We start from the raw sequence: 27,272 nt of genomic DNA on the forward strand, positions 1-27,272 counted from the left end.
CTCGAAATTTGTATTTCGTTTTTTTTTTCTCGGAATGATCAAGGCGATAACTTTTAAGTTTCGTAGCCTAACATTTAATCAACTCTATGGACTGTACCTATTCGCATTCACCCGACGCGATCGGGAGCCCCATCCCGTACATAATATTAAAAATTGGCTTATTTTATGGACGATATGTATATAAACAAATAGTAGATAGTTTTGCAACTTGTAAGAGGTATTTTGTTCAGGTTTAAGCCTATAAATATATAATATGACGAGTATTTTGAAGACGACCAGCATTACAGCTCAGTGAAACACCATGCATTATCACTCTAATATTAAAATGATATTCCTTAGCCGCTGTAACGCCCCCCCCCCCACTCCCCATCTCTCCCACCATCTGAACAATGCAAATTGCATGCACTTGATCCAGGGAGTGTGGAGTGTACATTCCCACTGATAGGAGGGGGTGGAAAACCCACTCCTTATCCCTTAGTTTCAACCGCACAAAAAGTAGCTATTGTCACAACCGTTCGTGTAGATCTGTTTACAAAGACCTAACTAATAGCCTTAATATGCCCCACAATGCACCATTTCATGTCTCAAATTTAAATAATTAAGTTCCTAGAGAATACCCCCCCCCCCAGACCCCCTGAATGAATAGTCGGCTTCAACGACCTCAAGGCCACACCCCTCTCCTTAAAATGAAATCCTGCATCCACAGTTGGCTGTATCTCTCTAAGCTGTGTTGTCTATATTTTCTATCGAGGTGATCAAAAACGTCGAGTTGGTAACTTGGTACAACCATGGAGGTAACCTCCATGGTACAACCAGCCAGCAAGCTGAACTCTAACTGCTCCCTGGTACAACTGCCATAGACAATCTACACAAATCACGCATGGTGTTGTATGGAAGCAGGTCACTTCGCCCAACAACCATTTCGCCCAACTGCCATATCACCCAACCTTACCATTTCGCCCAACCAGCCTGGTCATTTCGCCCAACCAGCCTGGTCATTTCGCCCAACCGGCCTGGTCATTTCGCCCAACCAGCATGGTCATTTCGCCCAACCAGCCTGGTCATTTCGCCCAACCTTATTTTTACTAATATTCTATTCCACTAGTGCAATATGATTTATTTTGGGTTATATTATTGGAAGTTATAATTTATTTCCAATAAATCATGTATTCATGGTTTGCCGAGCATATATTTGCAATGAGCTGGGATTTACGTCTTTGGGGAGTAGGTGGTGATGCAAACTACTTTTTACCAGGCTACTCCAGTCCATTTCATCTTGGATGCCCCCTTCCAGATGGAGACTATTGATGCAGTCAGAGTGCCCCTCTCACCTTCACTTTTTATCAGAATGATGGTGTACTCTTTTCGCAAATTTATTTTACAAAAAAATACACGCACAGTGGCGTAGCTAGGAATTTTTTGAGTGGGGGGCCATGGGGGGCTGTTCTTTCTTGTGGGGGGCCGGAGGTTACTATCTAAGCGGAGCGCCACCTTGGTTGGCGCGGAGCGTACAGAGAAAATTTGAGATTTCAGCACCCCCAGATCACAGGAGATGGCACCTGTGAGGCAAAATAGCAACCATGCTGACTGGCCTTGCCAACTCAGCCAGACTTTGACCTTGAGGGAAGTTGGCATCATTTGTCGTTTCAAGCTGTCAAGGCCTTTCTTCCAACTCAAACCCCTGTGGGCTACCGGTAGATTTGCAGGATATGCCCACATGTGGACTTAAATAGCATTATAGAGGAAGGGGATGGAAGACTAACACGCATCGATGTTTCGGTAATGGTCCACATTGGTGGCTCGGTGCTAATTAGGCCATTAATTGGGTTTCTTGAGGCAGCTGTCATCAGAATCTGGCTTTTTGTGCCAATCGATGACCGATAACATGTATTGTTATGTAAATTTCTTCTTCATATAAATAGCAACACTCTAAAAACAAACGAGTGGATTTCATTCCATTGGAGTGATCACTCGGCGCACTTCAAATTAAGAGTGAAATTTAACTCTATTGGAGTTAACCCTCACTCCTAATATGAGTGAATATAGCTCTATTAGGAGTTAAGATTTACTCCAATGGAGTGGAAATTCACTCTTATACCGGAATGTGCTCAGTGATCACTCCCATGGAGTGAAATTCACCTATGTTTTTATCAGTACAGTACAGTGCATATCATCATAGACGTACGTACGTACTACGTACGGTTCGTATATCAGACGCACTCGATACCCACGATACGATACGGTCCTGGAGAAACTATTTCCACTCATAATTTTTTAAGGCGATACAGTAGTGAGTATTGAACAGGCACAGCCGCATGTTTGCAGGAATTTCAGAATTCCCAATATTTTGTATCTCTACCAGTAGTGAAAATCATGTTTCGACAGTTTCGTGGGCATAAAAAAGTTGTTTTGTGGAATATTCAATGAAATATCAGGGGCGGATGCAGGATTTGTGACAGGGGGGGGGGTCTGACTGGTCCAGCCGCGCCTGAATGTAAGACTATCTAAGCGGAGCGCCATCATCGGTTGGCGTGGAGCGTACAAGAAAATTTTTGGCTTTACAAACCCCCCAGATGGCCGGAAACGGCACTTCCCGAGTATTCTAAGCAGCATGTACCTAGCCTGAAAATATGGATCTCATGTCTGCAATTTCTCAATTGATGAGAAAAAAACAATCTATGAAATATGGTATTACATATCAGATGAGTTGAGATGATACAAACATCATAATGCCTTTAGCCCCCAATCCCCTCCCGTTCCGTCACCACTGTTTGATGCAGGGCCGGATCCAGGATTCTGGAAGGATGAGGGGTTTGCTCATGAAAAATTCGTTAGCGCATCCTAGCAGCCTACCGCTCTGTAACCTCACCGCCCAAAAAATTCGAACACCACCTCAATTTTGAAACTTTTCGGTCTGAAAATTGAGATCGTTAGGCATTTTTGGCACCTGTAGCACGCGTGCACACTCTAGTTCATTTGACGGAAAAGACACACCTGGCTGACTTGTGAGGATAACCGCTTTTCTGACGTACATGTTTAAACTTGGCGTTTAATTTAATTATTTTTTCTCTCTCTTTTTTTTCTCTCTTTTTTTTTTGCCCAAGAGCAGGGGGGTCCGGACCCCCTGGACCCCCCTGGATCCGCGCCTGCATATATTCATTTGACTCGAGGCAATATATCAAAACCTGATACCTCGGCTCAGTACAAACGGAGCCAATCTTTTGATAGATTGTTGCGCTAGGTGGAAGCACTGAACATATTTTCAGCAGATATCGATATCGCGCAGCACAACAAGGTTCGTGGTATATGGTCGCAATCGTCGCATCGACCATTGCCATGCCATGCTGTGTGACCATTCTCATGATTACTACAGATATTGTATTTTCTTATTCTGCCAGATGCAGACGAGATAATTGTGTAACTCCATTTCCCAAATTATTGAACAAAAAATATAAGTGAATCGCACTTATTTTTATTTTTTTACAACATTTTTTTTTACCCCATTCCCAGTGGGGGGCCAGCCTATTTCATGGGGGCCTCGGCCCCCAGGCCCCCCGTAGCTACGCCACTGATCATGCATGGGGCCCTTTCCCTCGAACGCGGTAAAAAAAAAAAAATCAGGATTTTTAAAAAGGGGGGGGGCCGGGCCCCCCGGGCCCCCCCTGGATCCGCCCCTGTACTCGGTTCGTATCCCGTAACGTTAACAATTCTCGAACGTTTACTATCAAACCTATCAAACTAACCCCTAAAACACTGATCCATCCTCAAGATTCCTTAATATTCGGTTCGTATCCTGTAACGTTAACAATTCCCGAACGTTTCCCTACTAAAGTAATACAAAGTAAAGGACTTCAGTTTCCTTAATATTCCTTAATATTCGAACGTTTACTATCAAACCTAACCCCTAACACACTGATCCATCCTCGGTTCGTATCCTGTAACGTTAACAATTCCCGAACGTTTCCTTTTGAAGTATCTTATTTAATCAAGGTTGGGCGAAATGACCAGGCTGGTTGGGCGAAATGACCAGGCTGGTCGAGCGAAATGGCAGTTGGGCGAAATGGTTGTTGGGCGAAGTGACTAGAAAGCGTGTTGTATTACGTATTGGCCATTGACGTTCGTAAACTTTTAAATATTCATATTGTGGGCGAGGTTTATTTGGATCCCATCGGAAAATATCTTCGAGAAAAACAAAGTTGAAAGTTGTTAATTTTTCGACTTTTATGCCACCATTTGAAGTAAGATTTGCATAGATAAGCTAGTTATGTATGTCGTTATGGCATCGTGGAATCAGTGAGGTTGTGAAAAACCATAGAAAAGGACGCAAAATGCTGCTATAAAGGATACAGCCCTTATGCATGCATGCATATCAATTCAACCGATCTGACTCTTAAAATAGGGACAAAACAAATGACTTTGTCCTCTCAGGACTGGCTAAGCAGCCATACCAAGCTAGTTATGCAGGTTATGGCAGTATATATGTTGCACGGATTACTTCATGCATGGTCGTTATGGCGATGACGAACGTTATACGGATCACTAAGCATTGCAAGTGCTGTTAAATTACGGGGGTGACTATAAGCTTTGCTGTGGTCAGTTGTATTTAGCACTTCACAGAACCTGCAATATAAAACATTCATTGAAATTACTGGTGAGTACGTCTATTTTTTTATATATATATTTTTTTTAACCATCTTCAGCTATTAAGCCAACATTTAATTTGATTTGATTTAAATAGATTAGATTTGACTATTCAATCGATTAAATTGAAATTATTTGCGACTAACATCTTACAAGATCCACAAAATTCAATCTTTGGCACTGGTTGTGTTGGGTCGTAGACAAAGTTTGCATTCAAACAATTGGACATTAGCGCTGTTCTGATTAATTGATATACCCTCATTAGCAGGGGCGTCAATCCGATTTGAAACGTGGGGGGGGGGTCGTAATCGATTGGAGTATTCCGGCCGTAAGTACTATCTAAGCGGAGTGCCATCATCGGTTAGCGCGCAGCGTACCAAGAAAAATGTCAGATTTCAATACATGCCAGATCGTTGGAGATGGCACTTGCCAGGCTGGATACCAGCCATCTAGTTGCGTGATTTCGGGAGAAAATTGCAAATTCGTCACTCATGAAATCTGCAATAATGTTCATGCGGCCTTAAATTTTGGTGGATTATTTCTTTTATTAGTGATTCTAATTGACATGAACATTAGAACCCAGTGCAAGTTGACAAATGATGCGGCGAACTAGAAACCCCAGCCCCATTTTGCCCTGTTTCAGGATAGAATACCCCTCATTTGTTCGAACCCATGAAAACTAACAATCTCGGTCACTTTTCATAGAACTGAACTTCTAATATTTGATGATATGAATCCTGAGATGTGTAAGCCCTAAACAAATAGAGCCACGACACTACTCTTTCCCAAATGTGTGTGTGTGTGTGGGGGGGGGGGGATAGTGTGTCCTCCACCCATCGAAATGTGGGGAGTGTCCCCCCCGTCCCTTCCCCCAGGATTGACGCCTATGCTCATTTGATCCGTTTTGATGTAACCATAAAAATTAGATAGTAGCGTACGAAGATTCTAAATCTAAAGGAATCTATATTTTACCTCATATCCCTACATGTAATATAGGCCTATAGGGAAATGTGAGGAAGTTAATGTGTGTGTGTGGGTACGTGCGTTCGTATGTGTGTAAGTGGGTGATGAGTGAGTGAAGGAGTGGCCCAGCGGAGACATTGGAAACAGTATAAAATGTATTGTCAAGTCATAATCTCTACTGTCTTCATCACGGAATTTCATCTTTTCTTGCGAATTCTCTTAAAATTTCCACATTTAATATCTAAATTTCGAGCTTTCATCTCAAATTATGGGCGTTTTTATATGTCGATATTCCGGAGTTTTATATAAAAAAAAACATTTCGTCTGGGAATTTTATTTTTATCTAACATTAACGACATTTATCTCGAAATTTCGACAATAGGGCTAATAATTCAGTGTGACAATTTATTTCGATTGTTCGAGAAAAGTTCTGACGTTGCTAGGGAATGTGAGATTTTCGTCAGGACGAACATATATTGTTGTGGGACAGAAAAGTCAGTACTGCCACAAACGGCGTTCAACAGTATTGATATACCCTTGTGAACGACTAATACTCTTTCTTCTCCCGTAAGTCTTCAAGTTTTCCCCAGGGTCAGTTTTTGTTTTATATTTGAGTAATATTCTTCACATTAATTTATTTCATTCTATGAATCAATTTATTTCTCTGTTCCCTCTGTCAAATTAAAAACATTTCCCGTAAATTAGTCCTCCTCGAAGTTCCTGCTTAAGGATCGAACTTGATTTCCGCGATGCTTTCTAAAACTTTGACAATATTCCTACACTGCAGGCTCCTTGCAATAGCTAAGATATCGATATGTTTTATTTTTCTTCTGTTTTTGTGGTTATGCTGTCAATTTAAACTCGTCACAAAATACGAAAATGTTGAAAGTTTGACGCAATTCTTCCTCATTTGGCTTCTGAACTTGATTTATTTTTTATTTTCGGGAAAGAACACATTTATTTCTCGGGAGAGCTCTCTCCGCTCTCACTCTAAGTCTTTTTATCGATTTTCGTATTTTGCATTTTTACGCTCCTTTTTCTCAGCCGACTACCATGTATTCCTTCGGAAATATCATCTTTTTCGCAATAACGCTGGTTTCTCCGATCAGCCTTGACGCAGGAAATGTGTGCACGGATGGGACAAGATTTACCCAGTGTGGAGCTCCTCCCTTGACCGCCGAACAGATTGCGAACATTGACACAGACAGAGTGAACCAGCTTAGAAATACTATGATGAACTTACCGGGTGGCAGAGGTCCATTGGTGGAGAATCACCCTGGTATTCCAACAAACTTACTTCAACCGATCGTCAATTTCACGGACGAGCAGCTAGCGGTATACGAATCCAAGTACCCGCCGTACGTATTATAAACATCGAAAATGGTGATATTAAATAATGATACGACGGTTTACTATGATTAAGAATAATCGTTTGTAGTGTCTATTTTACGGACATTCAGCTGCAGGTCGGTATGTATGATTTATAGCTAACTTACAAGTAAAAAATAATCATAATAATAATGATAATAAATAAGGAAAAAACCCCGCAAGACGTTAACATTATGCATATGAGTGGAATCTAAAAATTTAATCATAATAAGATGAACAACTGGAGATCAGAATATCCCAATTAGCTAACGCTACGCCCATCGTTGCATTATGTAATGCTGTAAAACTAATTTCTTAAGTGTAAAACAAGAAACATTACAATTAAGTTGAATTCACATAGCTTGAGAAAAAGAGGCACATCTACGTATATATATATATATATATATATATATATATATATATATATATATATATATATATATATATATATATATATATATATATATATATATATATATATATATATATATATATATATATATATCAGGCGCGTATCCAGGGGGGCGTTGGGGGCGCGCGCCCCTCGGGTAAGAAAAAGAGGAGAGAAAAAAAGAAGAAAAAGGAAAAAAGAGGGTGACAAAAAGAGGAGAGGAAGGAAGGGAAAAGAAAAGAAGAAAGAGAAAAAGGAGAAAAGGAGGGAGAAGAAGAAAACGCCAAGACAACGGGAAGAGAAAGAGGAACAGTGACATCATTACAGCGCTGATCCCTATTATATACACAGGGTAGCCAGTGACGGATCAAGGATTTCGGAAGGAGCGTGTGCCTCACCCTACCCCTCCATTTTTGACGTTTCCATTTTCCCTCTCTCACTAATGATCTATATATATACTATATATGGTCTATCATAACGCGTGTATGTGTATATACGCCTTAAACAATTAAAGAATTGTCTATGAAACCAACTGTGGCTGCTCTCGAACTCGACCGTCTCGTCGGGTAAATGACGCATTTCGGGAAGGGGGCGGCCGCCCCCCCCCCCTTCAGCATGTTTCTTTATGATATCGCTAGTAATTTCAAAATAGAAAATGCTTAGATGCAACTTACAAGGCCTGGGAAGTGTCATTTCCAGCGATCTGGGAGGCATTTCGGCAAACATTTGCTTGTACGCTTCGCGCCAACAAATGGTCCTGGGTAGTGCCATTTCCAGCGATCTTGGAGGCATTTTCGGGCAAAATTTTCTTGTACGCTTCGCCCCAACTCATGGTGGAGCTACGCTTAGATAATTTGCCTACAGGCTTCGCTCCTCCCTTGGCAAATTATTCGCTACGCGCGCCTGTTCGAATTTCTAAAGCACACAGCACATCGTATCAGTGAGCATGAAAATGGCGTTCCAGGATGAACAGCCTCAAAACTGCCCGACTTGCCCGAAAAAAATAACCAAAAATTTTCGCGCGTTCAACATGTCAATGCCACATAAGTAAGCATCGGTTATTACACCGCATGCCATCGTGCACCGCACGGTTCGTGAAAGTTGCGCAGTATACCGCGGGATGCTAATGTAAACAACGACATGTCTTATGCAGATGGAGAAAAAGCATGGAAGTCCAATCATGTCAAAACTCTCTTTTACATTAGACATGGCGAATTAGGGGCTGCAGCCCCCCCCCCCCCCCCGCCTCCTACACCTATGTGTATAGTGTTCGGTTTCGGAAATATCTGCTATATTTTCATTTCCGAAACCAAGTTTTATAATAGCCGTTATAGGAAGTTTTAATATTTCTACACCAATAAATTAACTGTGTCTGAATTTTCGAAAATTCCTTCACCAACATTCTTCATCATACTTCCCTCTACTCGTGCAATTATTGACCGGTCTGTTAGGGGTTCAAGGAGGTTTTTCTTTATTGGTTGTCCATAGATGACATTTTTTGCAACATTATGGGTATGTTTTGAAGTGAGTTTATTCACGAGAAATGTGAATTTTCAAATTCTCAACAAATAATGGGCTTAAAACCTTCAAAAGTGGCGCTGACGGGTATTGTGGGCCGCGACGTAGAATCATAGGCGTACGAGGCGGGGGGCAGACTGCCCCCCCCCCAACTTCAGAGGACAAGAAATTCGGGCAAAGTCCTGAAAAATTCGGGCAGCCTAAGAGGAGAAATATATATATTTTTTTCTCTTCTTAGGCTGCCCGAATTTTTCAGGACTTTTGCCCGAATTTCTTGTCCTCTGGAAATATATATGTATATATATAGGCTATATATATATTAATATGCAGTAGCTTACCCGAATCTTTTTCAAATTTTTGCCCGACAATTCCATGATTTTCTTTATTTAGCATCATGATGCCCGAATATTTCCGTGTAACACCACCGTAAGCGCAGTTCATCTGGGCTACCAAGCTTTTTGCACGATCAATTTTTTTTTTCTAACTAGTCAATTGTATACCTGGACCAAGGGCGGTGGAACCGGGGGCACAGGGGGCACGTGCCCCCCACTTTTCCTCAGGTTAAAAATGTGCCTTTTTTCTACATAAAAATTGAGGTGCCTCAAGTTAGCAAGAGGCCAGGAAACCAGAATGGCGCTCGGGGAGGGCCGTTTCCGGCCATCTGAGGGGTTTGTAAAACCAAACTTTTTCTAGTACGCTCCGCGCCAACTGATGGTGGCGCTCCGCTCAGATAGTCGTGCATACAACTTTGAAAATCCTGGCTAAGCCCGTGACTTTTAATGAATATCTGTGGGTCAAACTCAAAGCTATTTCGAATGGAAAAAATTTGTTAAGATATTAAGAAGAAAAGAAAACTCTAATTCGGAAGATTCCTACATTAGCAACTAGCATGATTTCACCTCATTTTGTCTCAAAAGAAAACTTGTTCCTTGTTTACCAATTTGCGAATTGGATAATGCAGTGCTAGTATGCATATTTTCCTTTAGGGGGTGGGGGGCGTTGATGGAGTGATGTGTATACACAAATAAGATAATACAATAAGAGTTATAAAGGGTACTAAATATAAGGCTGCATCAGTCCAATCGAATTTCTGCAAAGTGCCCTTTGATGTCGGTGCCCCCCCCCCCAGATTAAAAGTGCTTCCGCCGCCCTTGACCTGGACATCCCCGACATGAGTGTATATAAGGAACATTTTCTTTCTCATGGATGGTGGGGTGGGGGGGGTGCCTACAAGCCTAGAAGTACAGGTTTATCATATTCTTTGTTATATTTTATACTTTTTTGTGAGACAAATTGCAGTCTCACCCGACACAGCGACATTATCCCGCCTACGTGTCGTTAAACAATGTATGTTTTTTCTGGAGGTAGCTGAGTACCGTGTTAAAATAATAAATAAGGTAACTAAATAGGAGCTTAAAAAATATACTGTCCCATTTTTCCCCTTCAAAGTGATGTTACCATTTTTTCTTCTTCTACTTTACCAAATTTTTGGGGAAGTGTAAATTTCTAAAACGTGAGATTATAAAATAAAGAATGTTTAGATGCAACTTGCAAGACCTCAGAAGTGCCGTTTCCCGCAATCTGAGTGGCAGTTTTTGCCAAAACATTTTTTGTACGCTACGCGCCAACCGATGGTGGCGCTTCGCTTAGATAGTGTCACGGGTACTTTCGGGCACAAAATTTTCTGCCCCCCAAACTGAAATGGTCCCGTACGCTTATGAGAACCAATAAGGCAAAAAAATGTAACAGCCAAAAGCAACAATATAAAAAACACATCCGTATACTACAAGATACTAAAAACTAAAACGCAATAGTCCAAAACAATTTCAGAAGTATGCAAATAGTAAAATAGAGTCAATGTTTAAGTATAAATAAGTATGAGAAACTATAGTACAGTAAGACAATTATTGTAAAAGCCTAAAACAGATAGTAATAAACACCCAATACTAAACGATAAAAATAGAACCCTAAACGTAGTAAATAAATAAAAAATACATTTAAAAGTAAAAAATGTTAAGAATTAAGTAAGTAGTTCCAAACGTACTATCTATGCATAATAAAAGTTAAAACACAGTCAATTACCCAGTAAAAGTGAGTCTAAAATAATATGTTTTTAAAGCAGATTTAAAAGTGGTAAGAGAACTGCATACAGGCACAGAGTTCGGTAAGGCGTTCCATAATCTGGGAGCGCTGACTGAGAAGGCTCTGTCGCCGGTCTTGCATCTTGTTCCTTTCTCTTTGAGCAATTCCTTCGATGATGACCGTATGGTTCTGCTGGGTTTGTACGTTGTAAGGAGACAAGACAGGTAGTAGGGGCGAGACCGTGCAGAGCTTTGTAGGTGAGTAGGTTAATTTAAAACTTCACTCGAAAATCTATTGGAAGCCAATGCAGTGATTCCAGTAGTGGTGTGACATGGTCTCTTTTGCTTTTCTTACAAACTATACGAGCAGCATTTTCTTGAACCAATTCCAGCTTGCGAGTTGTAGAGTTGGGGAGTTCATACAGCAGGCTATTTACATAATCCAGACGAGACGTGATGATAACGTTGACCAATGTAGCAGTGGCATCACGAGTCAGGAATGGGCGGATATGTGATATCTGCCGGAGATGCGAGTAGCACGTCCTAACAATACTGTTAATATGGGGGATCATGCCTAATTCTGAGTCTAAAACGGCTCCTATGTTACGGGCTGATACACTTGCAGCAATCTTTGTAGTTCCTATCGTAATTTCTGTGATGTGTGACAGAAACTTCTTTGTACTTCTTTTACAATTTTTATATATATATATATATATATATATATATATATATATATATATATATATATATATATATATATATATATATATATATATATATATATATATATATATATATATATATATATATATATATATATATATATATATAAGCCTGTCAGTAAGTCCTTACAAGATGAAGACTTTGTATTTATCATAACTGACTGGGTACGTTGTTTCAAATAAGACACACGCCATGAATGTGCGGTACCTGTGACTGCAAACGATTCAGTAAGACGGTGTAGTAAAAGATCTTGATCGTATAGTGTCAAACGCTGCACTTTGATCAAGCATCACTAAGAACACGCAATGATTTCTGTCCAAGGCGCATTGTAAGTCATTGGTTATTTTAACAAACAGTGGCGGAGCTAGGGGTATTGGTCAGGGGGGGGGGAGAATGGTCTGTAGGGGCGCTTGCGACACTATTAGAGACCCTATAGTAGTCTCTAGACACTATCTAAGCGGAGCGCCACCACAGGTTGGCGCGGAGCGTACAGAAATTGTTTGAGTAAAGATACTCCCTAGATCACCGGAAATGACCCTTTCCGGGCCTTGCTAATTTGCAGATAAACGAAGAATAAATAGGTGTCATCGCCACAAGGGCGGCGGAACCGGGGGGCACAGGGGGCACGTGCCCCTCACTTTTCCTCAGGTTAAAAATGTGCCCTTTTGCTACATAAAAATTGAGGTGTCTCAAGTTAGCAAGAGGCCAGGGAACCAGAATGAACACTCGGGAAGGGCCATTTCCGGCCATCTGAGGGGTTTGTAAAACCAAAAATTTTCTTGTACGCTCCGCGCCAACTGATGGTGGCGCTCCGCTCAGATAGTCGTGCATACAACTTTGCAAATCCTGGCTACGCCTGTGGGTCAAACTCAAAGCTATTTCGAATGGAAAAATAATGTTAAGATATTAACAAGAAATAAACTCTAATTCGGAAGATTCCTACATTAGCAACTATTTTAGCAACCTCATTTTGTCTCAAAAGAAAACTTGTTCCTTGTTTCCCAATTTGCACATTGGATATTGCAGTGCTATATGCATTTTTCCTTGAGGGGGGGGGGGGGGGGCGTTGATGGAGTGATGTGTATACGCAAATAAGAGTTATAAAGGGTATATTAAATATAAGGCTGCATCAGTCCAATCGAATTACTGCAAAGTGCCCTTTGATGTCGGTGCCCACCCCCTAGATTAAAAGTGCTTCCGCCGCCCTTGCATCGCCATTTTGTCAGAAAATTACACCAACAAAATGTGACAAATGTCAATAGGTATTAGAGAGCGAAATAAAAAAGTCAATAATCGCGAATAAGTAAAAAGTGGTAAAAAGCTGAAAAGGGCACCAGCAGTCCATTTGAGTCCGTGGGGGGGGGGGGGGCATCCGCCCCTCTGACTGTATGGACGCTCCGCCACTGTTAACAAGTGCAGTCTCAGTACTGTGATACTTCCTGTATGCTGACTGATTTTGTTCATACAAGTCATTCCGCTCCATATGTTCATGTAGTTGCCCCACAACCACTTTCTCAACTAGCTTAGACACGTAAGTATGATTGCTGACCGGTCGGTAGTTCTTGTAATCCTCGCGCTTGAGCGTGGGTTCCTTGATAATTGACACATAGGTGTACATATTATGCATATAACATATATGTACATAGTATATATAAATTACTTAAAGGTACATAGTGTATACATTTATAGTAGGACATAGCATGTACATTAGATAGAGATACACATTATTTGCATTTACATTACTGCTGAATAGATGAATGGGTGTAAACATTTTCAGTTTAAAAAGAGTACTCCCTTTTAACTACTTAGTTCTTTTTCTCTTCATTTCATGGTAAACTTTATCATCTACCGGGGAGTCTAAGTTGGCCAAACGACCAGCAAAATATACTAATGTACGCCTTGGTTACCACAAATAGGAGGGTTCATTGTGAAGAAGCAAATGGCATATGTAAGGTGCACAGGTACCTTGTGCATTTCCATTCCAAAGCCATGAATATAGGGCAAAGCACTCTACATCAAGTCTTGGTTAATACTTTAATGTTTATACGTTTATGTTCATACTCGGTCTGGGAGTCAGTACACAACTTTTTGTTTCTTACTGTTTATAGTATTGTGAAAACTGAATATCTTTATATAGGGAGTGGGTCCCCCACCACGAATTTACTACTGTTAATACCAAATGGCGTTCCATAGACCAATCCACTTTCAACAAGTTGTCAGACTCACTCCGTGTTGTGATTTATATTGAAATCTGACGAGCCTATACAATGTCAGCCTACGACTTTGTCAGAAAAGGAAAGTTAAACCTCAAAGGATCATCAAGCTCGAGGTACAATGATGTCATGATTGAGTCGTTGATTTGGAATTCCAACTGCCTGATTATGTTTAAATCGTCTCTGAATAAATGACACGTTTCAACGCCCAGACAATACAAATATGTTTTAGGACTCTGTTAGTGTTAGCTAGGCTAGGCTTAGTTCCACGAAAGAGGTTAGTCTAACAGTAACGTTAACACAGTGTACAGGGTAGTTCCACTCTAACTCTGTAATAACTTTCAAGTACTCCAGTTTAGTATCAACACATTTAATAATATGTGATATTATTACGGTACTCCTGTCCATACTAATAATATTTCTAGCATAGGGCAGTATGTGTACTTACTTATACTAGGCCTAGACCTAATTGTCATTAGTGTCAAATCTAGATGTTACTGTGTTAGGACCAAGGCCTAGCCTAGCTATGACCTACTGATTTCTGTAGGCCAAGTCAGTCATGGCTAGTGATAAATTTTCTAAGAAAAACAAGATTTTGAAAGAATCAGACTACACCTACTGTAACTTAAGGCTAAAACACAAGTCAACAGGCATTTTCAAACTTGAGAAATTCAAAATTGATGGTGTGGGTTTGCCTTAGGTAGGACTAGCCTATAGATATAATTATTAGAGGATAGACTAAGGCATGACAATGTTATTTGCTAGAACCTTGTCCAAACTGTATGCCATATATTTTGTTAAAAAATTGAGATTTTAATTGTATATATATTGTAATAAAGGAAAAATATAAATACCATTCCAGCACCCTCATATACAGTTATGCTCCGCACACTTTACTTTCCGCTGAAACAAAACATTGTTTTCCGCACACAAATTTGTAAGCATACTTCTTTAAGTGATCCCTAATTACATACACCCCAAGCCTCCTGTAAATTATAAGCAGCTTAACTTTTCTGACATGAACTCAGTCTAACCATCCTTATCGACGTTCTTTGATACTTTCTCATGTTATTTTCATCAACCTGAATTTGGTATCCTAAAATTGAAGAAAAATATAGTGTACAGGTAAGTGGAATAAAAAGTTGTTTTCTGCACAAGAATTTTTTCAGCGGAAAGTAATGTGCGGAAAGTACCGTGTGCGGAGAACAATTGAAACCCATATTTAGTGATACTGCAGTTTGCATCTAAGCAAAAACACTGCTATTGGACATTGAATTTTGGAATGCAGCATGTAAGACAACATTCCTTCATCATGTGACGGTCATGAATTGTAGAAGTGCATCATAAATGAATTAAAACATTTATGTATTTTTACAAAGTATACTTACCACCAGTTTCAAAACTTGAATAAGCTGTTGACGGCATATTTCTAAAATTTATGCAGCTCTAAAGAAAATTTGCTCACAATTGAAACACATAAGTGATGGACATTGGTGAAAGTTAGTATCCTTTTGTATTAACGTTTCCCACTTAATGAGACTTTATCTTATCCTACAGTGGCAGCGTTTCTAAGAAGCTGAAGAAGAAAAAGAAGAAGCGTAAGCTTGACAGAGAACATGAAGAAAAAGATGCAAGGCAGATCGATGCAGAACAGAATGGTAAAGTACAACTTTAGTAGGCCTGATTATTAAGCAATATCTTTTAATTAAATTGTATCTCATTAAATTCTTTTGGAAGTTATGTTTATTTCTGCTTTTCAGCTTTTGCAAAGTAATTATTATTTTAGGTATTTGATAGCGCCCTCTACAAAAGATGACAGCGCTTTACAAAAACAATTATAAACTACACAATAATAACAAACACCAAGCCTAAGCACAAGCAAAAATACAAACATTACTCCGTTTTCATGAGACCTTTGTAGACCGAGACATAAACCGCCACTCGTATATATCCACAGGCAGCTGGTTCCAAAGAAGACAAATAACTTGTTGCTCTAGGATTAAATTTTATCATAAAAGTTCAGGTTATTTTAAGCTACCATGTAAACTTTCTTGTGTCTCTTAATTGATTTTTCCTCCAAACATATATTATATTTATATTTATGCGCAGCTACAAACCAGGCAATGCAACTATAAATGTATAAGTTGTATCACACATTCCAGTTATGCACCTGGGTGAAGAGAGGCAATGACCATTTAGCCTTGCTAAAAGACACAATGTAATGATCTGCTTAAGACTTGAACCCGCTATACCATAGCCTTCCCATTTGACCATTGCACTCCCCACTCCTTAAATAGTTTCACTAATCATTCCTAACATGGTGCCATTTTATGAACAAGTCACACATGTGTTATTACAATTTGGCATTACACAATTTATGAGCATGTACAGCACAACTGTTATCATTATGTACTTTGATCTTTTCATGTTGTCGGAGTGACTCTTCCAGCTGGTCACTTAACATAAATGTAGGCATCTTTTGAACACTTTAACTGGTTTTCAGTTGTTGGTGTAAATTTGTATTTGTTGAAATGCTATGAATGGAATAGCTTACTGTATAGTGTGCAGTTTCTAACATCACTTTTATCCTGTTTCCCCAATTTTTAGGTGGTTGGTGGTGTGTGTCTACATTTTCAGAAATAGAGGGCAGTATTGCGATTGAGATGGGAAAGGGTACCTATGTGTATTCCCTTGACACTGGATTATTCACCCTTGGTGGACCGCACAAAGAATGTAAGTTATTCACTCTGAAATCAGAAACATGCTGGATTTTCTGAATATTCTTCTTTCAAATATCACTCTGGCTTGCAAAATGGCTCATGGGTGGCAAGGGGGATTGGGGAGGGCACACCCAAATGATGGTTAATGTTCGTTGACTTCTCTGTTTTATAAATTCTTCCTCAGCTGCAGAAGGTCCTGCACCACCAGAACAGTATTGGGTTATACCCGTGTCCGACAGAAAGTTTTGTCTGAAATCCGGTTATGGTAAATATCTTGGTGTTGATGCTGCAAGTAAACTTATTGGCAGAGCTGAAGCAATGGGTCCGAGGGAGCAGTTTGAACCTGTTTTTCAAGATGTGAGTTAATATTGTTTGATTGAAAACAAAGCCTAAATGATGAATGACCATATCACAATGCAGGACAAATCAGTCTTGTAACTCGTGTGTGATTTTAGTAATGAAGTTTCATGTAATTAATTTTTCCAATCAAGATTTTTATAGCATGTGCAAACTAAGCATCATCTAGAAAGCAAAGTGGACTGCAAAAATTACCAATGGGGTCAGGAGGTTATTAAGGTATTCGGTACGAAAGCAACTTAAAAATGAGGTAAAACCATGTAAATGCCAGCAAATTAATCATTGGACTTTCCCAACATGAATATGTGGCTACAGTATTATGGTAAAATGACTGTCGCCCAATTCCGGGCAGCTTATTAACACTGACTCCCATTGGATAATCTAAAGCACACCACCAATAGACAGTTGATGTCAAATAGTGAAAATACCAGTATCAAGGTGCACATTCATACCATCACTTCATTGAAACACGACCTTAAACAGTCCGATTTTCATTAACCATATCATTGCCATCCTTTAACAATCCTTACAGATGAACAATTGTTACTTTTGGACAACCAGATTTCTCCTTCCAGGTTGTCCCATGGAAAGTTGTTTTTTGTAAATTCACACTAAACAAACTTGACTAAGAATGTTAATCTGTATTCTTGAATGATCCCATGAAGGAAAGAGTTTTCCATAAAAAAGTAATTCAGCACTAGTAGCTAATAGGAGCAGAACAATGGGGAAGCCCTCACAGAATTTTCACAGGGCTACATACATAGCTAACTACAAGCATTTAACAGAGATTAGTTCCCAAGTTAGTAGTCAATCCACATTTTCCTATAATCTGATTTTTTAATAGTGCAACAAGCTGTCTGAAAACATTTTGTATTTTCACTGTGTATTGAAGTGTTGTTCGCTGTTTTATTGAATAAATTTGGTACAAAATTCCGAGTATGCACACAGCTTGTTGCTCAGCGCTCTGTAATTTCAAAATGTCTAAGTTCTGTTGAAGTATGATATGCTGGGATGAAGTATCTGTGCTGCAATACATTAACGTCCATTTTGGGAGGTGGTTGGCGGAAATGGATTGATTGAAAGTTTTATGTGTTGGAAGGTGTGTAACTCCCTACTGTTTGGTCTGTCCCATTTTAATTGCAACTTCTGCTGTATGCTCAGAACACAGCAGGGATTGTCACTTGCACAAAACAGATCCACCACATCACTCTAGTTTTACAACAGCTTCATTGGTTTCTATCTCATACCGTGTGTTGACTTTAAACTTCTGCTAATTAACTTAAAAGTTTTCAATGGTCTTGCTCCAACTTATTGACTTGCTCCAACAATTTGACTTTTAAGTATTGAGTCATATAGTTCTTCCTGCTCACCAGCGTTCATCTACAATGAAACAACAAACCAAAATGGAAGATTTCTTCATCTGCCCAACAATCATTCTCTGTAGGTGCAGCTCCTGAACTTTGAAACATACTTCCCACTGACATAAAAGCAGCTACTAATGTCAACACTATTAGAAGAAAACTTAACACCTTTCTTTCCTCAAGAGCATTTTCTAGACCTCTAACTTTGAAACATACTTCCCACTGACATAAAAGCAGCTTCTAATGTCAACACTATTATAAGAAAAATTAACACCTTTCTTTCCTCAAGAGCATTTTCTAGACCTCTAACTTTGAAACATACTTCCCACTGACATAAAAGCAGCTTCTAATGTCAACACTATTATAAGAAAAATTAACAACTATCTCTCCTCAAGAGCATTTTTTAGACTCTAAGCGCCACTAAACATTGCTTGACTTTGGATATTAGGAACAATATAATTTTTGTTTATTGATTGATTTAAGGGGGAGGAGAGAGGGGTTAAATGGAACACAAGGCAACACTGGTAAGATACAAGTCTTTAGGAGAATTTCACACATTTGGGTCTGGTCCATTATTTAGTCTCTAGCTTGCATATATTCTTCTTCTGTCTTTTAGGTATTGCTATCAATCTAATTTGAGTTCTGTTTACCCCAAAGATGAATTCAATCATTGCTAAACTCACCTTTACTGAATTGGTTACACTGTGTCTGCTTTAAAGGGTAGTTTTGAGTCTGCTATACATTGTCTTTGTTTTCTACTACAGGGTAAAACAGCCTTAATGGCCTGCAACAATTGTTTCTTATCCTATAATGAGAGTGGTGACATTGTGGCAACTAGTAAAACAGCAGGCAGTGAAGAATACATTAATGTAAGTATCCCAGAATAATAATGTTTATTCTCTTACCCTATAATGAGAGTGGTGACATAGTGGCAACTAGTAAAACAGCAGGCAGTGAAGAATACATTAATGTAAGTATCCCAGAATAATAATATTTATTCTCTTCTACAGAGCAGTCAGGCAGATGGGGCTAGTTGATTTGGGTCACCATAGTTTTTCTTCATGCCCCAAATAGTTTCCTTCCTTCAAGTCTTCTATGCCCTCCCTCTCTTCTCCTCAAGTCATCCATGGACATACAGTTAATCTGCCTGTAGCTGCCTTGTATCAACAGAGTTTATTCGTCAGCCTAACTTTCCTCTAACTACTGCTGCCTTTTGCTCTTGCAGATTCGTTGCAACGCTCCTTTGGTGAAGAAGGTGAAAGATGATACACCAACTATTGAGAAGGGAGACGTCGATGAATGTGAATTGAGCTATGTGTGAGTAATAGGTGTAAAGGTGATGTAGATGAATGTGAATACAGCTATGTGTGAGTAATACCTGTAAGGTGATGTAGATGAATGTGAATACAGCTATGTGTGAGAAATACCTGTAAGATGATGTACAGAGAATAGGAATGGAGATGTAGATGAATGTGAATTCAGCTATGTGTGAGTAATACCTGTAAGATGATGTAGATGAATGTGAATACAGCTATGTGTGAGTAATACCTGTAAGATGTTGCTCATAAATGTGAATACAGCTATGTGTGAGAAATACCTGTAAGATGATGTACAGAGAATAGGAATGGAGATGTAGATGAATGTGAATTCAGCTATGTGTGAGTAATACCTTTAAGATGATGTTGATGAATGTGAATACAGCTATGTGTGGATAATAGCTGTAAGATGATGTAGATGAATGTGAATACAGCTATGTGTGAGTAGTACCTGTAAGATGATGTTGATGAGTGTGAATACAGCTATGTGTGAGTAATACCTGTAAGATGATGTACAGAGAATAGGAATGGAGATGTAGATGAATGTGAATTCAGCTATGTGAGTAATACCTGTAAGATGATGTTGATGAATGTGAATGCAGCTATGTGTGAGTAATACCTGTAAGATGATGTTGATGAATGTGAATACAGCTATGTGTGGATAATACCTGTAAGATGATGTAGATGAATGTGAATACAGCTATGTGTGATTAATACCTGTAAGATGATGTTGATGAATGTGAATACAGCTATGTGTGAGTAATACCTGTAAGATGATGTACAGAGAATACAGTAGGAATGGAGACGTCGATGAATGTGAATTCAGCTATGTGTGAGTAATAGGTGTAAAGGTGACGTCGATGAATGTGAATACAGCTATGTGTGGATAATACCTGTAAGATGATGTTGATGAATGTGATACAGCTATGTGTGAGTAATACCTGTAAGATGATGTTGATGAATGTGATACAGCTATGTGTGAGTAATACCTGTAAGATGATATACTGAGAATAGGAATGGAGACGTAGATTAATGTGAAACAGCCTTGTGTTAGTTTTACCTGTAAGATGATTATCTTTCAAGCACATGTTGCATAATTTGGTCTAATGGTTTGCATCTTCAATAATGTGTTTAGTTAATCCAGATCCTCTAGATAACATTAGAAACAATTTATGAAGTAAATGGATAGTGTAATACCTATCACTTATGAGATCATTCCAGTATCTAGAACAAACCTTTAAGCTCAACCTTTCTATGCATTTTACATTTTAATGCAAAGCACCTGATTTTTATTTTACATGATGCATTTTGCATCATAAATTTGCATTATTGCAAACTTCTTTTGTCATTGTGATTCTCTGGATAAACTGGTCACTGTTTCATGTTTGTTGCAACAGTGACAAACTGTCAGAATTGTTCTGTTCAAAAGCTACTATGAAGGCTAAGCATAAGTCTATAACACCATCATAGCAACATGTAACTATCCCTGCTAATGTTGGGTGTGAGGGAGGTGTAATTGTTGATGAGAAGTATGGATATATTAGTGCAGAGTGTCTTTGGTTTCTATGAAGGCTAAGCCTAAGTCTATAACACCATCATAGCATGAACTATCCCTGCTGATGGTGGGAGGGAGGAAGTTGTAATGTTGATGAGAACTATAGCTATACAATCATACTGTGCACATTGTGATGTGAGGATAGATTAGTGCAATGTGTCATTGGTTACTATGAAGCCTTAGTCTATGATACCATCATAGCAACATGTAACTATCTCTGCTGATGGTGGGTGTGAGGGAGGTGTAATTGTTGATAAGAAGTGTAGCTATTCTATCATCCTGGGCACATTGTGAGGATAGATTAGTGCAGTGTGTCATTGGTTACTATGAAGCCTAAGTCTGTAACACCATCTTAGCAACATGTAACTATCTCTGCTGATGGTGGGTGTGAGGGAGGTGTAATTGTTGATAAGAAGTGTAGCTATTCTATCATCCTGGGCACATTGTGAGGATAGATTAGTGCAGTGTGTCATTGGTTACTATGAAGCCTAAGTCTGTAACACCATCTTAGCAACATGTAACTATCTCTGCTGATGGTGGGTGTGAGGGAGGTGTAATTGTTGATAAGAAGTGTAGCTATTCTATCATCCTGGGCACATTGTGAGGATAGATTAGTGCAGTGTGTCATTGGTTACTATGAAGCCTTAGTCTATGATACCATCATAGCAACATGTAACTATCTCTGCTGATGGTGGGTGTGAGGGAGGTGTAATTGTTGATAAGAAGTGTAGCTATTCTATCATCCTGGGCACATTGTGAGGATAGATTAGTGCAGTGTGTCATTGGTTACTATGAAGCCTAAGTCTGTAACACCATCTTAGCAACATGTAACTATCTCTGCTGATGGTGGGTGTGAGGGAGGTGTAATTGTTGATAAGAAGTGTAGCTATTCTATCATCCTGTGCACATTGTGAGGATAGATTAGTGCAGTGTATCGTTAGTTACTTGAGTAAATCTGGTGGCAAGTCAAACACGGTATCTCACAAATGAAACACAACCAAACTACACAATAGGAACGAATAATCACAAGTCTTGAGAGATTCATTTATTATCTTGTGTTCATCCTTGTTTTTCATGTAGGAGACAGAACCAAAGCTGGCAGGACAGAAGAGTAAGGGTGAACCAAAATAACAGTGAAATCTTAAAGAAGGCCAGAACAGATGGAAATCTTCATGAGGCTTTACTAGACAGGTGATTATAGAAATCCATAATAACTTCTCCTTTCATAGATTTGGCCTCCTGTATTTCATACTACTGTAGTATGGCTACATAAAGAGTGAATAGTTTGCTGTTTAGGTTGCGTCGGTATACCGACATACCAGGTTTACCAGGTATTTCCTCCATACCCGCTGTTCATGTAGTACTGCTGTATAGTGGAATAATTAACTCTCATAGTTGAAATTGTTATCAGTATTTTGCAAATATATTCTCGGTTTATTGTAACTAATCCGTGGAATAGATGGTTAATGTGTTGGTGTGACAAAATAGAAGGTTGGTGTGACGACAAAATCACAGCACGTTATATTCAAAATGTTATGATTGTTCAATATTGCAAAAAGATTGTTTCCATTTCTTCAGGAGGGAGAAGATGAAAGCTGATCGATACTGCAAATGAGAGAGAAGTCGACAACCTACTGCAGGATTAAGAGACAGACACTCCTCCTCCTGATTGGATATATTGATCATTCAGTCTTCATCAGTATTATTGTCAGTGTTGATGATATCTGTATATTATATTACATAACTGCTGAAAAGAAGTTACAGATTGATCTCAATTCATGGAGAGGATCAATAAATCAATCAATCCTTACAAAACTTCACATGAAGCATGATCAAGGAGCTCATTGATTGTATGTTTCATATTGTATATATGTTAGAGTCATGTTGGGGATCCTGTGAATCACAGAGACAGAGAGAGACAGGCAAGCAGACTTATCTGAGAAGGAGACAGATACAGATCCTTAGTATCGATGTGGACTGTGTGGAATTAGCATGGCAAGGGATTATAATCAATACATGGATTATCTCTTCTAACAATCAGTTGTGTTTGCAGTGCCATGCTTACTACATTACTAAAATCTGAGAGAATTTATTAATGTCACAACAAATTATTAATTTCAAGAAAGTGAACTTATTTTATCTGATAGATCTTTGCAACATGAGGCATTTAACACGATCATGGCATTTAACACGATCATGGCATTTAACACGATCATGGCTAAACTTGTTTGCTACTGTCAAGGAATTCGTTTAGTTATCAGATTCTTGTTCAGCTCTCTCTCTGTTGAAGGTAAATCACATAGACTAGATGTTTTCCAGGGACAATGTACTACTTGCATAAGTGAATGTGGTTAATGGACCAGGTCTGTATAACATTAAACACTGATATGTTCATAACAACATTGATTGGACAGACCTTGAATGTCTCAACTTGTACATTTAGCTTTAGACTTAATATCTTGCATTTGTCATTTGAGTTAGGGACGAGGGAGAGAGGAAATGAAAGGTAACAATTTGAGTGAAATGGGTTGCAATGTAAATTTTTGGGCTATCCAGCTTTGATGAATCACCTATTTTTCAGTTCTGCAAAACTTCTGTTATACTCAAGAGAAATGTGTTAACATTACAAAACTCACCGAAGATGTTATGATTATTTTACTCTTCATTCCAGAACTTGGCTTCACATTTGAACAACAATGTATTGAGAAATTAAAAACCATGAATATCTGAAACAAACAAATTATCGTGGCAATGCCACAGAAAAAAGTGAATGCTTTCTCAAATTGGCAAAGAATCCTTAGAATATCTAGGCCTGTCTAGTGAACTCTTATATAATCATTCCCTCTTATGTAATCATTCCCTCTTATGTAATCATTCCCAGTCCACTCTCTTTCAATTAGAATTATGAAACTGACTTACATGGTGACATCCAAAATAACCTTCATTCGTCCAGTACTATCATTCAAAACATTCTCACAAATAGAAATAGGGATTTGATGTCAACAACCCCCCCCCCCCCCACCTCTGTATCTCACTCTCCCACCCTAATAAAACATATTGATGTTGTATTAATCTTATGCTCTGGTTATGATTTCTGTACTTGGTGTTTTGCAGTTGGCAATCAGTCCAAGTGATTGGTGACTACAAATTCCGAAATAGCTAGAAATTATTCCTTACAACAAGAGAAAGTCAGATTACTGTCTGTTTGGTTTTGTTTCTGATGAGAGTGATAAGACGTTTGATACACCACATCAACGTGTTCTCTCCTCTAGCTGAATTGGAAGCCATTTAATAATTAGAGGGATAAATTGATAACTCAGTTGTTTGAATCAGGGTTGTTTACTTGGTGATACGTTGGCTTTCATAGCAACATGTATTGAGAGGTTCTGTGTTTGTGGTGTGATTTGGGGACAGATTTTGGTGTTTGGCTGGCTAAACCGACCCCAAAATATTCGATAAAAGTATAAATCTGGTAAATTATAATTAATACACATGTACCATAACAGTTTGCGATTGTCGCTCAGTAGCCTACATCTGACATAAATGCAATCCGTGATGTTTGCTTTGACAATAACGAATATTCTCGAACCTGTAATGAACTATGATGAATTCGATACTACAAAATAGCAGCATAGCCTTAGTCTGTGTGTACAGTGTGAGATAAAGTAATAGCAACTTGCAGGCTTTAATGTAATGGTTTATTGAATAGTTCATGATGGCGAACACATGATTCAAAGAAAGTATGACGTTTTCTCATTAATAACTTCCTAATGGCATTGGAATCCATTCACTTACAGGATATATGGTTCCTGCCTGGATCATGTTATAAACTGTTATGTGTGGTCTTAAAAAAAAATCTCTGAAATTATGGAGAGCGGAAGTAGGGAATAGTTTTGTTTCCGATGTTCATATACTCAGAATGAGGAAACCTCTCTTCGGGCACATCTGAAGAAGGACATATCAACATATTCGATTCACCCTTCAACGACTAAATTTGGTCCTCTGGTGTTATAGATAACGCAGGGTTAGTAGATGCACCAATACGGGCGTAACCATCGGGGGGGGGGTGGTTGCATGATCTCCTTCACAACCTCCTACCCCCTCCCCACCATCCCAAACACACAAGTGAGATGGGGACACTATGAAACAGTCGTATTCGCCAATAAGTAAATAGAAATATACAAAAATCGTGGTCCAGCTTGATCACATGTATACAAGCTCGGGAAACAAGTTTCATCAGCAGCTACCTATAATCAAACTCCCAAGTAATTTAGCAGTAGAACTGTGTTTAGAAGAATGATCGTGCAGTTTCGTGTATAACTCGTAATATGTCCGTGTTACATAGATTAAACGATAAACTCGACGAAAAGTGGTGCATTGGAGTAAAGTAACATTTCTGATGGTCAGTCTGTAATGTTTCTGTTTTCTTGCATTAGGTCACAAAACATACCTTCGTGAATCAAAATAGGACATTACTGTAAACCATGCTTAACCCTACATTCTTTTTCTTTTTCAACATCACCCCTCCCCGTCCCACTCCTCCAACATGGAAAAGGCTTGGAACTGCATACATGTCATTCGGCATGTTCGGGGTTGACCCTGCTGTTTCGATAATTGCACTGTTTACGTATTCCTCTCCATACCAAAGAGCCGAACGTTCAAATGTCAGTTTTAGGTTAAACAAATCAGTAGCTCTTCATATTAATCGTTTCCAGTTAATTATATATATATATATATATATATATATATATATATATATATATATATATATATATATATATATATATATATATATATATATATATATATATATATATATATATAATTATATATATATGTATATGTATATATATATATATATATATATATTTATATATAAACATTTGCCAACATATTTCATGAATTGATATAAATTTAATAATATATAATAATAATAATATTCATATATTCCTGTGATCGTGAATGACCTAAAAATTGAAATATTTCGGTCAAAATTGACCTTTAATCAGTCATATTTTAACACGTTTTCCATGCCACTTGTATCTCGCGGTTCTTATACTCTGCAATACAAAACTTCGTATGATTTTGAATACTCCAAAAAATGCCTAATAGAACTACCGTCATAGGCGTAGAAGCCCAATTTGATTTGGGGGGCTGTTACGACTCCCCCGAAAAATATCACCAAACTTTTCTGCGCGCGTTCCACATGTTAATGTGCATATCATATAGGCATGAATCGGTTTTTCCATCGCATCCTTGTAACGTACACTCATTTTCCGTGTTATTGCCCTTCTGTATTGGTTATAATTATTGGGGAAGTCGTTACAATATTTATGGTAATAATAATATAAGTTTAACCATTGAAAAACACATTGCAAATTATCTTTCATTCAGTAGGTGCCCGAAAAGTTTTCAGCATATTGCCAGAATTTTCACAAAAAATATTTGGTGGGGGGTGGGGTGGGGTAATAAGTTTGTGAAGTGAGTGCCAGTGGGTACAAATGTATCGAAATAAGTTCGGAACAAAAGTGCAGTCGCGAAAGATGGGATGTCTGACTGACACTGACCGTATCGTTAACGAGTAGCGCGGGGGGGGGGGGGGGGAGGGGGGAATACAAAGGCAGCAGTCGGAATTGTCTGCCGTAAAAACCCATCCAGTTGGATTTTCAGCCACTACCCCCTTCCATGCCGTGCCTGTAACGCTGGAGGTGTATGATACGTGTTTCATGTTTGATTAGGCAATATGAACTTGGAATTCATCGGATATAATTAATTTATATCTAGGGCAGCCAACTATAATCTAATAATGACCCATGACTATCGTCCGAAATCAAGTTTATCCTATCGAAGCAGGGTCCCGGACAATTGGGCAGGGGCGTCAATTATGGGGGGACAAGGGGACACGCCCCCGGTTTCTGAATTATCTATCAATTGCCCCCCCCCCCATGTTTGGTGACTGACTCGTGTAGGCACTAGGCCCATCAGATTCATAATGACTCATGTATCTCATAAAGGGAGCTCAAACACTGTGCTATGAGATTAGTAGTTATAATGTTTATTCTCAT

At 38.9% G+C, this 27,272-nt stretch overlaps 1 protein-coding gene across 4 annotated transcripts; it reads left to right on the plus strand.

Moving 5' to 3' along the window:
• Positions 1–13,859: 13,859 nt before the first annotated feature.
• Positions 13,860–23,854, plus strand: LOC139979857 (protein FRG1-like). 4 transcript variants are annotated; one of them, XM_071991018.1, is made up of 8 exons: positions 13,860–14,014; positions 15,462–15,556; positions 16,506–16,631; positions 16,803–16,975; positions 19,101–19,205; positions 19,562–19,653; positions 22,288–22,398; positions 22,786–23,854. In XM_071991018.1, the coding sequence occupies exons 1-8, from the start codon at positions 13,953–13,955 to the stop codon at positions 22,820–22,822; spliced, it is 801 nt and encodes a 266-aa protein (XP_071847119.1). In that variant the 5' UTR covers positions 13,860–13,952; the 3' UTR covers positions 22,823–23,854. The 4 variants fall into 4 exon arrangements, with proteins under 4 accessions (XP_071847119.1, XP_071847118.1, XP_071847115.1 ...); XM_071991017.1 differs by having other exon boundaries at positions 13,884–14,014; positions 15,456–15,556; XM_071991014.1 differs by lacking the exon at positions 13,860–14,014 and adding an exon at positions 14,075–14,175 and having other exon boundaries at positions 15,456–15,556.
• Positions 23,855–27,272: the final 3,418 nt, after the last annotated feature.

This window comes from Apostichopus japonicus, chromosome 14 (genome assembly GCF_037975245.1).
Source record: "Apostichopus japonicus isolate 1M-3 chromosome 14, ASM3797524v1, whole genome shotgun sequence".
Taxonomy (NCBI): Eukaryota; Metazoa; Echinodermata; class Holothuroidea; order Aspidochirotida; family Stichopodidae; genus Apostichopus; species Apostichopus japonicus.

Bases quoted from the DNA above. Each gene is read 5' to 3' on its own strand.
- LOC139979857 (XM_071991014.1), top strand. From the start codon at position 14,090: ATGACACGTTTCAACGCCCAGACAATACAAATATGTTTTAGGACTCTG. The intron at 15,557-16,505 runs GTAAAGTACAAC...CCCAATTTTTAG, and splicing joins GATCGATGCAGAACAGAATG to GTGGTTGGTGGTGTGTGTCT. The intron at 19,654-22,287 runs GTGAGTAATAGG...TTTTTCATGTAG, and splicing joins GAATGTGAATTGAGCTATGT to GAGACAGAACCAAAGCTGGC.